The sequence below is a fragment of the Hyla sarda genome, chromosome 6 (assembly GCF_029499605.1).
Source record: "Hyla sarda isolate aHylSar1 chromosome 6, aHylSar1.hap1, whole genome shotgun sequence".
Lineage (NCBI taxonomy): Eukaryota > Metazoa > Chordata > Amphibia > Anura > Hylidae > Hyla > Hyla sarda.
The window spans coordinates 200,619,092-200,631,447 of NC_079194.1; the positions used below are offsets into that span (position 1 = coordinate 200,619,092).

General features: G+C 43.0%; 2 protein-coding genes across 4 annotated transcripts in view; one reads left to right on the plus strand and one right to left on the minus strand.

Moving 5' to 3' along the window:
• The window catches only part of BCO1 (beta-carotene oxygenase 1), a 66,228-nt gene extending 60,068 nt beyond the window's left edge, over window positions 1-6,160 (plus strand). For all 3 annotated transcript variants that reach the window (XM_056526200.1, XM_056526199.1, XM_056526198.1), the window contains exon 11: window positions 1,993-6,160. In XM_056526200.1, the coding sequence (XP_056382175.1) occupies window positions 1,993-2,147 (155 nt within the window). In that variant the 3' untranslated portion in view covers window positions 2,148-6,160. The remainder of the gene's footprint in view (window positions 1-1,992) is intronic.
• Window positions 1-12,356, minus strand: part of LOC130276601 (polycystic kidney disease protein 1-like 2) — a 264,668-nt gene that overhangs the window by 241,561 nt on the left and 10,751 nt on the right. The gene's annotated exons all lie outside the window — the stretch shown is intronic.

A 12,356-nucleotide genomic window follows, 5' to 3' on the forward strand; every position in this document is an offset into this window, starting at 1 on the left:
ATATGAGGAAGGGATATAAGGTCGGGATATGGGGATGGGAAATGGGGATAGGATATGGGGACGGGATATGGGGACGGGATATGGGGAAGGGATATGAGGTTTAGATATGAGGTCTGTATATGATGTCAGATATGAGGACGGGATATGAGGACGTGATATGAGGTCGGGATATGAGGTCGGGGTATGAGGTCGGGGTATTAGGACAGGATATGAGGTCGGGAAATGAGGAGGGGATTTGGGGTCAGGATATGAGAACGGGATATGGGGTCAGAGTTTGAGGATGGGATATGAGGACAAAAGCTTCCTCCTTTGTTGCTTTCCTCTCCCACAAGGATTAGGTAGGAAAAACCGGGCAGCTAGTAACTAATAAACAAAAGGAAAAGGGCAACAATGTTGAAATGCATCTGGTAGAGAAAGATTACAATACAGTAAACAACTTGCTAAACAATGCTAAATTCAGAGGTGTGTAACGTTTGTGTGCATGTCTCATAGTTTTGTAGAACTTAATTTTATTTGCGACTGTGCAATGTCAACACTGTAAGGCTGGGTTTACACCACGTTTTTCAAATACGGTTACCGTATACGGTTTTCCGCTAAAAAACGTATGTCAAAAACCGTATGCAACCTTATACAACCGTATGATTCCAAATTAAAACGTATACGGTTTTCCCCGTACGGTTCTATCCATTTGCATCAGTTTTTGCCAACGGTTTTGCTATTTTGTTGGAATTAGTTTTCCAGCAATTTAATAAAGTTACTATTGTTCTATTGAAATTCCAATCTGCGCATGTGTCAACTCCAAAAACGGATTAGAAAAACTGCGTGCAACCGTATTATGAAATTCTGTGTACGGTTCTCATAGACAACAATGTTAAAAGAACCGCATACGGTTCGCATACGGTTTTCCAACCGGAGGCAAAAACGTGGTCGACAGCGTTTTTGCCTACGGTTGAAAAATCAGCAAAACCGTATCCGAGGCAAAACGGATGCAACCGTACACAACATTTGGAATACGATTTACAATGCATTCTCTATGCATACAGTTTCGGATACGGTCGTATAAGTTTTTTTGCGGAAAACCGTATATGTTACCGTATTTGAAAAACGTGGTGTGAACCCAGCCTAAGGCAGGAGTCTAATGTTTTCATGAGATGCAGGCTCCCCCGCCCTCCTGCAATTGATTGACAGCTTTCTTCCTATGCCTAGTTTTATGTAGAAGGCGTTCATACAATGTCAGGTGTGTGCTGCTGTGCTTAAAATTAAACTTCTCCATAATGTGAACATAGTCACACATAAGTAACACATCACTGAAATCAGACTGTGTGTCTGACACTACTCAATGCTGTCCTCAGAGATAACAGTATAAATGGGATAACAAGTAAGTTACTGTGAGCAAAACTTACAGCTGTCAATCAAATGTTTTCTTTAAAGGAGTACTCTGCTGGAAAAAAACATTTAATCAGCTTGTGCCAGAAAGTTAAACAGATTTGTAAATTACTTCTTTTTAAAAATCTTAATCCTTCCAGTACTTATCTTCTGTATGCTCCACAGGAAGTTCTTTTCTTTTTGAATTTTTTTGCTGTCTGACCACACTGCTCTCTGCTGACACCTCTGTCCATGTCAGGAACTTTGCAGAGTAGGAGCAAATCCCCATAGCAAGCCTATGCTGCTCTGGACAGTTCCTGACATGGACAGAGGTGTCAGCAGAGAGCACTGTGGTCAGACAGAAAAGAAATGGAAAAAAAATATCTAAGAACTTCCTCTGTAGTATACAGCAGCTGATAAGTACTGGAAGGATTAAGATTTTTAAATATAAGTAATTTACAAATCTGTATAATTTTCTGGCACCAGTTGATTTTAAAAATTGCTTTCCACTGGAGTACCCCTTTAAGGTCCTTTGGAAAATGAAGGCAGTAACCTGCACATCTCCCTTTGCTTTCATAAATCTCTCATAACTCTGTACTGATTAGATCCTCTATGTTATTTTTGCAGGAATAATATTATCCTCCATTGTATCCTCTGACCCAAAGAAATCCTCTTACTTACTCATTTTGGATGCCAAGACCTTTAAGGAAGTGGGGCGTGCCAGTGTGAATGCAGATGTTCATCTTGACCTGCATGGAATCTTCATTCCAGATAAAAACTGAGATTTGATCTGATGGGTTGGACCACATACAGGGAAAACTTTTTCATGGAATGCAGAGGAAACAAAAACAATCTCACAGCCGAACAATTTAAAGGATTTGATAAAAGGATTTTACAAATGCCAAGAACAGTAGCATGTAGAAGATTCACAGAGTATTCTGCTATTGCAGACATATACACTATGTTGTATGTATGACTAAATATTCAAATGGGTGTTACCAGTTGGGGGACGTGTCCATACACTGCCTGTAACTATCTTATCAAAGCTGACAGTGCCAACTTTGTAGGGACAAACCCCCAAATGGTAACAATTTTTAATGGCACAAAGAGCTATAAGAAAAGATGGGCCTGAATTGTGGGGAAAACAAGTATTTACTTATGCAGTAAAATACACGTTGATTTATTGTTTTATTTTACTACTTTAAAAAAATTATAATGTATGAAAATTAGTTGGCTTAAAATTGTTGTCTTCTGACCCCCTATAACTTTTCTTTCTTTCTGTAAACAGGGCTGTATGGAGCTTATGTTTTATTTCTTACCATTTTTGTGTGACTTTTTGATTGCTTTTTATGAATTTCTGATGGTACATGAAGTGACCAAGGATATGCAATTCTGGACTTTTATTTATTTTTTTAAGTTTACATCATTGAGTGTGCAGTTAATTAACATTGTGCATAAATGTCCGAGCTATTTAAGCATACAGCGAGACCACAAATGCTTATGTTTATTTCTGTTTACATAATTTTATTTAAAAACTAGCTAAGTACCCGGCGTTGCCCGGTTTTTCCTTCCTAATCCTTGTTGGGGAGGAAAATAAACAAAGGAGGAAGCTTTTAACTTCATATCCAGTCCTCATATATTGTTGTCATATCCCGACCTCCTATCCCGTCCTCCTACCCCGTCCGCCTATCACATCCTTCTATCCCATCCTCCTTTCCCGTCCTCATATCTCGACCTCCTATCCCGATCTCCTATCCTGTCCTCCTATCTCGACCTCCTATCCTGACCTCCTATCCCGTCCGCCTATCCCGTCCGCCTATCACGTCCTTCTATCCCGTCCTCCTTTCCCGTCCTCATATCTCGACCTGCTATCCCGACCTCCTATCCCGTCCTCCTATCCCGACCCCGTATCCCGTCCTCCTATCCCGTCTGCCTATCACGTCTTTCTATCCCATCCTCATATCTCGACCTCCTATCCCGACCTCCTATCCCGTCCTCCTATCCCGACCTCCTATCCCGACCTCCTATCCCGACCTCCTATCCCGTCCTCCTATCCCGTCCTCCTATCCCGTCCTCCTATCTCGGTCCTCCTATCCCGGTCCGTAATATGTGTACCAGTTATTTAAATATCTCCAGCCGTACAGAAGTTATGTGGGAACATACATTTCCCATTGATTTGCATGGGACTTTAAACAAAAACCCTGACCCTCACAAATGGGGGTAAAATTAACTATCCTATGTTTTAAGTGGACATATAAGTAACATGTGACCAAGTATTATCGAAATATCTCCAGCCGTTTGGAAGTTATGCAGTAACATATATTTCCCATTGACTTGTATGGGACTTTAAACATAAACCCAGCCCCTGGCAAATGGGAATGAGTAAGGGTTAAATCACCTATCCTATGTTTGTTGTTGACATATAAGTAACATGTGTGCCAAGTTACATGTTAATATCTTTAGCCGTTAGGACGTGACGCTGGAACATACACACATACATACATACATACATACATACATACACACGTTGAGTTTTATATATATAGATGGGAAAAGAGGGGTGAGTCAAAATTTTATTAGGGAAGGGGCTTATTCACATTTATTCACAATTTTTTAGTTCCCATGGGGGACTATTACATTCAAGGTTCAGACTGAATAGAACAGCATTGATCAATGTTATCGGGGTGCCAATCAGAAGGCATGGAAGAAGATAAGAGACCTTTGTTTGTCCTTTGAGCTGTGATTTCGCTGCGGTGGTCCTAATCAGCTACTGGCAAGGGACTTTTAGATGCCACAATCAACTTTGATTACAACGTCAAAAGCATTAATCCCGGACATCAGCCCAATCGGCACTGTCCGGCATTAGCCATAGGTCCTGGCTGCTGATAGTAACTGGGACTAAAAAGGTATGAAATGTGCTCCTGGGCACGCTTCATATCACGGGAGCAGGACGTATATGTACATCAGGTAGTTGAATTTCAACATGCTGCTTTTTGCTAAAGGGAGATCAAGCCCTGCCAGATTAGTCTGACAGCAGATTTCTTCTCTTTCCCTATTCAGAACACATGCAGGAGAGATAGCAAACTGAAGTTTAAAGCCAGGTCATCAGAAGACCTATTGTCTGCATCAAGTTTTTATGTTAAAGGGGTATTCCAGGATTTTTTTTTATTTGACTATGCTGCAGGGGCTGTAAAGTTAGTATAGTTCAAAATATAATGTCTTCTGTGATTATCGCCCCAATATTTATTTTTAACAGCATACAAAATTACTCAGGTCTCAGGATTTCCAAAGTTGCAGTGCATCAAGACCTGACATAACTATTCAGGTGATCAGAGGGAGCCTATCCTGCTTCAATTTTGCCACAGCTGTAGGCCTCCTGATTAGAAAACACTGTGTTTCAATGGGTGGGGTGGCTAATGTGTGGGAGGAAGGAAAGTGAACTCAAACTTTCAAGCATGGAACTGTGGGATATGTAGTTTAGAGAACAAAATCCAACAGGAAATACCCAGTTCTGGCAGGTAAGTACTAAAATCACCTTATGGTGGATAACCCCTTTAAATATATCTTTTTTTTTTTAACTCACTTCATCTGTTTAAAAAAAATCCTGAGCTTTTGCAGTTTTTTTAAAGAAAGCCTGATTATTCCCTGACACTTCCGGTTTTGTAGAGATCAATTTTCAGCCTTCACCACCTATCAAAGGATTACAATGTAACACCTATATATAGATCCACCAAATACAATAGGTGATGGTCACAATTCACCATTTCCCTTTGAGTGCACACTAACACCTACACAGGTCATAGAGCACATCAAGAAAGCTCTCCAATAAAAAAAAGTCAACTCTAGACAACTGGCTCCTATGGTCCATGTGGCTGCTGTCTTAAAACGTACCTGTAATAGTGCAAAAATAAAAAAAATAAAGTAATATGTTACTCAGTACCTAATCTTTGTGTCTAGGACCTATATATATCCCTAACAAATAGCATTTATATGTAGCTCACTTCCTATGTGTTCTTGCCTTCTGGAGAGGGCGTGTCTGTCTCTCTCCCTCACTGTGATAACTCATCTGCTCTGAGTCTGAGAGCAGCCTGGAAGTCTGAAAATTACTGGACTCTGTAACCCTTTTTCTTCTCTGGGCAGTCTGCAAATCACTGCACAGTTGTTTTTATGCATACATTTTCTATCTGTTCCTAATAAAGCTGGATGCTAATCAACATAGCTGTCACTATGTGTGTTATTCACTTTTCACAGACTCCTGAGTGTCTGATCAGCTTCTTTGTCATTCAGGAGTCAAAGAAAGCTTTGGCTGTTCAAGCATGCTGGTAGTTGTAGTTTTACATTGCAACAGCTGGAGCTGCAGTGTTTATAAAGCACTATTAGAGCAGTGTTGCCTTTAGCTGTTGCAAATTATTCACAATACCCTTGAGACACTAGGTCCAGGGTACTAAGGTCCCATTAAGAGACTGACTACCATAAAACGTAGCTTTTAATGAGATAACGTAAACTAAAACCTGGTGAATTAGTGACTTAAAATGACGTCTCTATATCTTATATGAAAATGTTGCTGATAATATTATGACCAGTGGATTGCAACTCTATAAGAAGTTACTCCTTTTATTCTATTACTTAGTGGGGCCTTCAGGCTCCTCGGGCACCACTCCTCTACACCTAACAGGAAGGTGGAAGAGCCAGTAGGCTCCTCCTGCAGGGGGTGGTGATAACAATTGGTCACCACTCTGTTACTTCTATAAGGCTAGGTTTCCACTTTTTTTTTTTTTTTTACAAAAACGCCAATAAAAACGCCCATTCTGCCGCATGGCGTTTTTTTTTTGTGTGAAAAAACGCTGTGGCCAGATGTTAGCTGCAAGTCAATAGGGAACTACAAAATGCCAAATCCACTTGGCGTTTTTCAGTTTGGTGTTTTTTTTAATCCTTTTGGCATTTTTGGGCTCCTTGGCAGTCTTAAAAAATGACCTCTTGTCGAGACTTTGGCGTTTTTTCGGGAAACTCTTGGCGTTTTTCTCCCATAGAAGTCTATGGGAGTGAAAAAAACGCCAATAAAAACGCCATGTGGGTTTTAACTTTGGCGTTTTTTCGGGCGTTTTTTATTCTTTTTTGGACTTTAGCGATCCAAAAAAGTGATGGAGATCTCTTTTTTTATTAAAATTTCGTAGGGTACCATTAAAAAATAATAATAAAAAAGATACAGTAGTGATGGAAAAATTGTATTTAACGAAATGTATCTTTTTTATAACAAAATTTTAATTAATTTTTAAACAGGGATCAATTTATGTAGGCGGGCAGGGCACTAAAAATATATCCGACAATAATGAAAACGTAGTGTGTGTGTGATTTTCACTTTTTTAACATTTTTTGGGTAGTACTACTACTCCCAGCATGGAACACACTGTTCCATGATGGGAGTAGTAGTACCTGTAATAATTGAAAGATCGCAGGGGTCTGTTGCGATCCTTCTGTATAATATATAGATGCGGTCAGACGCTCTTCCATGGTCCCCTGCACTGCTGTATATATACACATATTCATATTTCCCGCAGAGAGCTGTGATTGGTCAGAAGGTTCCAGCCAATCACAGCTCTCTGTGGGAAACATGAATAGGTGTATATATACGTCAGTGCAGGGGACCATAGAAGAGCGTCCGCCCGCATCTATACATTATACAGGAGGATCACAGTGTATGTCAGGAGTTACACTCGTTGCGATCTGTCTATTAATGCAGGTACTACGGCTCCCAGCATGGAGCAGAGTGTACTCCATGTTGGGAGTAGTAGTACCTGCAGTAAGGTACAGATCACAGCGGATGTCACTTCTCCTGACACCCGCTGCGATCCTCCTGATGTGAATGTCGGGATCAGCTGTACCCATGGCTACAGAGCCAGGAGAACAGCTGATGCTGAGCAGTAGATATACATCGTATATCTACTGCCCAGCAATAACTTACAGTGAGCCTGCAATGTATATACAGTATACACATTGCTGGCTCACTTAACCTCTTGCTTAGCTGTGTGCTATGCGCCAGCCCAGCATGGAAAGAATTAACTTACACTGCTGGACAGTGTACGTTAACCATTTGGGCCGTATACACTATATACAGTTATCTATAGATAGCTGTATATAGTGTATACAGAAGACAAAGTCCGCTTACTTCCATCCAGTACCGTCTGGGTCTGTGTAGCTCCGCCCTAGTGATGACGTCATTAGGGGCGGAGCTACAGACGGGAGCCAGGCTAGTAAGGCTCTGTGAGGCTCGGTTCACATTGTCCGTTTTGTATAATGTGAACAGACCCTTCTGGCAGTGTCTTCCCAGATAGGGAGAGTCCAGCTGTTGCTAAACTAGAACTCCCAGCATGCCATGCTGGGAGTTGTAGTTTTGCAGCAATTGGAGGCTCCCTGTTTTTTCCTTTTAACTCCTTAAGGACTTAGGACGTATGAGTACGTCCTAAGTCCGGTCCCTGTCTACAACGCGGGGTCCCGGCGGGACCCAGCGTCATATCAGGATGGTCCCACCGCCTATTCACAGCCGGGACCCGCGGCTAATAGCGCGGCCGCGATCGTTCGGCCACGCGCTATTAACCCTTCCGATGCGGCGCTCAAAGCTGAGCGCCACATCGAAAGTGAAAGTAAATGCTTCCCGGCTGCTCAGTCGGGCTGATCGCGATAAAATCGTGATGCCCACGATCAGCTACCCGTTGAGAAGAAGGTCCCTACCTTCTTCCGTCGGCGTCCCGGCTCGGATTGATTGCTCCATGCCTGAGTTACAGGCTGGAGCAATCAACCGCCGATTACACAGCTTGTTGCCATGCAACGGCAAGGCAACAATCTGTGTATGCAATCAGCCATTGCAAGCTCATAGGTCCCTATAGGAGCTATGAGCTCGTAAAAAAAAAAGTTAACCCTTTCAGGTATTCCCTTCTGAATTAAAAGTTTAAATCACCCGGCATTTCCTAGTAACAAAATAAAACAGTGTAAATAAAAATAAACATATGTGGTATCACCGCATGCGGAAATGTCCAAATTATAAAAAACTATACTGCTTTTAAAACCGCACGTTCAATGGCGTACGCGCAAAAAATTCAAAATTCCAAAATAGCGCATTTTTGATCACTTTTTATACCACAAAAAAGTGAATAAAAAGTGATCAAAAAGTCTGATCAGAACAAAAATGGTACCGCTAAAAACTTCAGATCACGGTGCAAACAATGAACCCTCATAGCGCCCTGAACAAAAAAAAGTTATAGGGCTCAGAAAATGACAATTTTAAATGTATAAATTTTCCTGAATGTATTTATGATTTTTTTCTGAAGTACGACAAAATCAAACCTATACAAGTAGGGTATCATTTTAACCGTATGGACCTACAGAATAAAGATAAGGTGTCATTTTTATCAAAAAATTTACTGCGTAGAAACGGAAGCCCCAAAAATTTACAAGTTTAGCGCACAATTAATTTTTTTTCCGTTTCGCCGTGGATTTTTCGGTAAAATGACTAATGTCACTGTAAAGTAGAATTGGTGGCACAAAAATAAGCCATAATACAGATTTTTAGGTGCAAAATTGAAAGGGTTATGATTTTTTAAAGGCAAGGAGGAAAAAATGAAAATGCAGAAACGTGAAATCGCTCAGTCCTTAAGGGGTTAATAAAATGGTTAACGAGAGCTGTGGGGGAGGTTTTTTTTTTAATAAAATAATTTTTCCAATGTGTCATCTTTTTTTTATTGAATTTTCAGGCTTAGTAGTGGAAGCCGGTCTTATTGACGGAATTCATTACTAAGCCAGGGCTTAGCGTTAGCCCCAAAAACAGCTAGCGCTAACCCCCAATTATTACCCCGGTACCCACCGTCACAGGCGTGCCGGGAAGAGCCAGTACCAACAAGCCCGGAGTGTCAAAAATGGCGCTCCTGGGCCTAGGCGGTAACAGGCTGGCGTTATTTAGGCTGGGGAGGGCCAGTAACAATGGTCCTTGCCCACCCTGGTAACGTCAGGCTGTTGCTGCTTGGTTGGTATCTGGCTGAGAATAAAAATATGGGAACCCTATGCGTTTTTATATTTTTTTTTATAATAAATAAAAACGCATAAGGTTCCCCGTATTTTCATTTGCAGCCAGATATCAACCAAGCAGCAACAGCCTGACGTTACCAGGGTGGGCGAGGACCATTGTTACTGGCCCTCCCCAGCCTAAATAACGCCAGCCTGTTACGCCTAGGCCCAGGAGTGCCATTTTTGTCGCTCCGGGCCTGTTGGTGCCGGCTCTTCCCGCCACCCCAGTGGTGGTGGGTACCAGGGTAATAATTGGGGGTTAGCGCTAGCTGTTTTTGGGGCTAACGCTAAGCCCTGGCTTAGTAATGGATTCCCTCAATAAGACCGTCTTCCACTACTAAGCCTGGAAATTCAATAAAAAAACACATTGGGAAAAAAAATGTATTTAAAAAAATACTCCCCCACAGCCCTCGTTCACCATTTTATTAAAAGAAAAAAATCCAGTTAATCCGCCGTAATCCTCTGCATACACGGATCTGAAACGAGAAGAAAGAAAAAATTGGTTTGTACATTTTTGGCACTTTCCGCTGGGGAGAGCCCCCATAATGCAATGTCTACCCAAACAGGGAGCCTCCAATTGGTGCAAAACTACAACTCCCAGCATGCCCAGACAGCCAAAGGCTGTCTGGGCATGCTGGGAGTTGTAGTTTAGCAACAGCTGGAGTCTCCCTATCTGGGAAGACACTGCCAGAAGAGTCTGTTCACATTATACAAACCGGACAATGTGAACAGAGCCTCACAGAGCCTTACTAGCCTGGCTCCCGACGGGGACAGGGAACGAGGAAGGTAAGTGGACCTCCTGTTCTGTATACACTATATACAGCTATCTATAGATAGCTGTATATTCTGTATACCGCCCAATGGGGCTATAGGAGCAGGGAGTCCTGTCAGTCTGGTGACAGGATTCCCAGCTCCTGTAAAGTATACACGGGTACACTATGCACCCCTGTATACTATATGGCCGAGGGAGGTGAGTAGTGATGCTCTGCACCCTGTATATGCTATACATCACTCCTCATCTCCTTACACTCTGTGGACAGGGCGCTCAGCATCCGACCCACTGAGTGGTACCTGAAGACAGTGAGAAAACTGCCACAGGGGACAAAACTGGCTGTTTCCATACACCAGGAAAAATGCCAGAAAAACTTCCAAAATGCAAGGAAAATCCGTGGCAGTTTTCCTGGCTTTTTTGCTGGGGGGGGGGGAAATCTCAGTGGAATTCTAGCCTTAGCAAGGTGGAATAGCCTGTATGCTCCACCAATAGTGAGTGGTGATAGCTTGTGGTTACCACTCATCTATACACATTAATTAGGTGGAAGAGCCTGTAGGCACCACTCATCCAATATATTACATAGGTGGAAAAGCTTGTAGGCCCCACTAAGTAATAGAATAAAAGGAGTAACTTCTTATAGAGTTGCAATCCACTGGTCATAATATTATCAGCAACATATTCATATAGGATATAGAGATGTCACTAATTCACCAGGTTTTAGCTTACATTATCTCATTAATGTTAAGGACCCAGGGCGTAACTGTACACCCGTGGGAATTTTGGTCCCCACCGCACGCTGGGCAGGGACCGGACTGGGGTGACTGCTGATATCGATCAGCAAGCACCCCACGCAAATGCCCAGGGGGGGGGGGGGGGGGGGTCATCAGACCCCCCCCCCCCCCCCATGTCGGTGATCGCCACAAATCGCCGGTGAATTCACACTGGCGATTTACGCTGATTCCGGGTCATACGGGTCTATGGTGACCTGGAATATAAGGGGGATTGGGGTTGTCCAAGACACCCACGATACCCCTGAAGGGATAGGAGTTAGGTGGCAGGGGTGCCCCCCCTCTTATCCCTGCTATTGGTCGTCAAGAAGCGACGACCAATAGCAGATCGGGGCGGGGGGTTAACTTTCGGTTTCCCCGTTCTACCCACCCACAATAGGCGGGGCAGAATGGGGAAACCGAAGGGGACCGGCGACGAAGAACCACTAACCCATCGGCGGCGGCAGCAGGCGGTGATCGGCAGTGGTGATTGGCTGCAGAAGAGGACGGCGATGCGGTTCCCTGGATCCTACGGAAGCCACAAAATTTGTAACGCAATTTCTCCTGAGTATGGAAATACCCCATAAATGGGCGTAAAATGCTCTGCGGGCGCACAACAAGGCTCAGGAGTGAGAGCGCACTATGTACACTTGAGGCCTAAATTGGTGATTTGCACAGGGGTGGCTGATTTTACAGCGGTTCTGACATAAACGCAAAAAAATAAATACCCACATGTGACCCCATTTTGGAAACTACACCCCTCACGGAATGTAAAAAGGGGTATAGTGAGCCTTAACACCCCACAGGTGTTTGAAGAATTTTCATTAAAGTTGGATGGGAAAAAAAAATTCACTAAAATGCTGGTGTTACCCTAAATTTTTCATTTTCACAAGGGAAAGTAGGAAAAAAAGCCCCCCAAAATTTGTAACCCCATTTCTTCTGAGTACGAACATACCCTATATGTGGATGTAAAGTGCTCTGCTGGCACACTACAATGCTCAGAAGAGAAGGAGCACCATTGGGCTTTTGGAGAGAAAATGTTGTCCGGAATTGAAGTTCATGTGCGTTTACAAAGCCCCCTGTGGTGCCAGCACAGTGGACCCACCCACATGTGACCCCATTTCGGAAACTACACCCCTCATGTAATGTAATAAGGGGTACAGTGAGCATTTCCACCCCACAGGTGTCTGACAGATTTTTGGAACAGTGGTCCGTGAAAATGAAAAATTTAATTTTTCATTTGCATAGCCCACTGTTACAAAGCTCTGTCAAACGCCAGTGGGGTGTAAATACTCACTGCACCCCTTATTAAATTCTGTGAGGGGTGTAGTTTCCAAAATGGGGTCACATGTGGGGGGGGGGTTCCACTGTGCTGGCACCACGGGGGCTCTGTA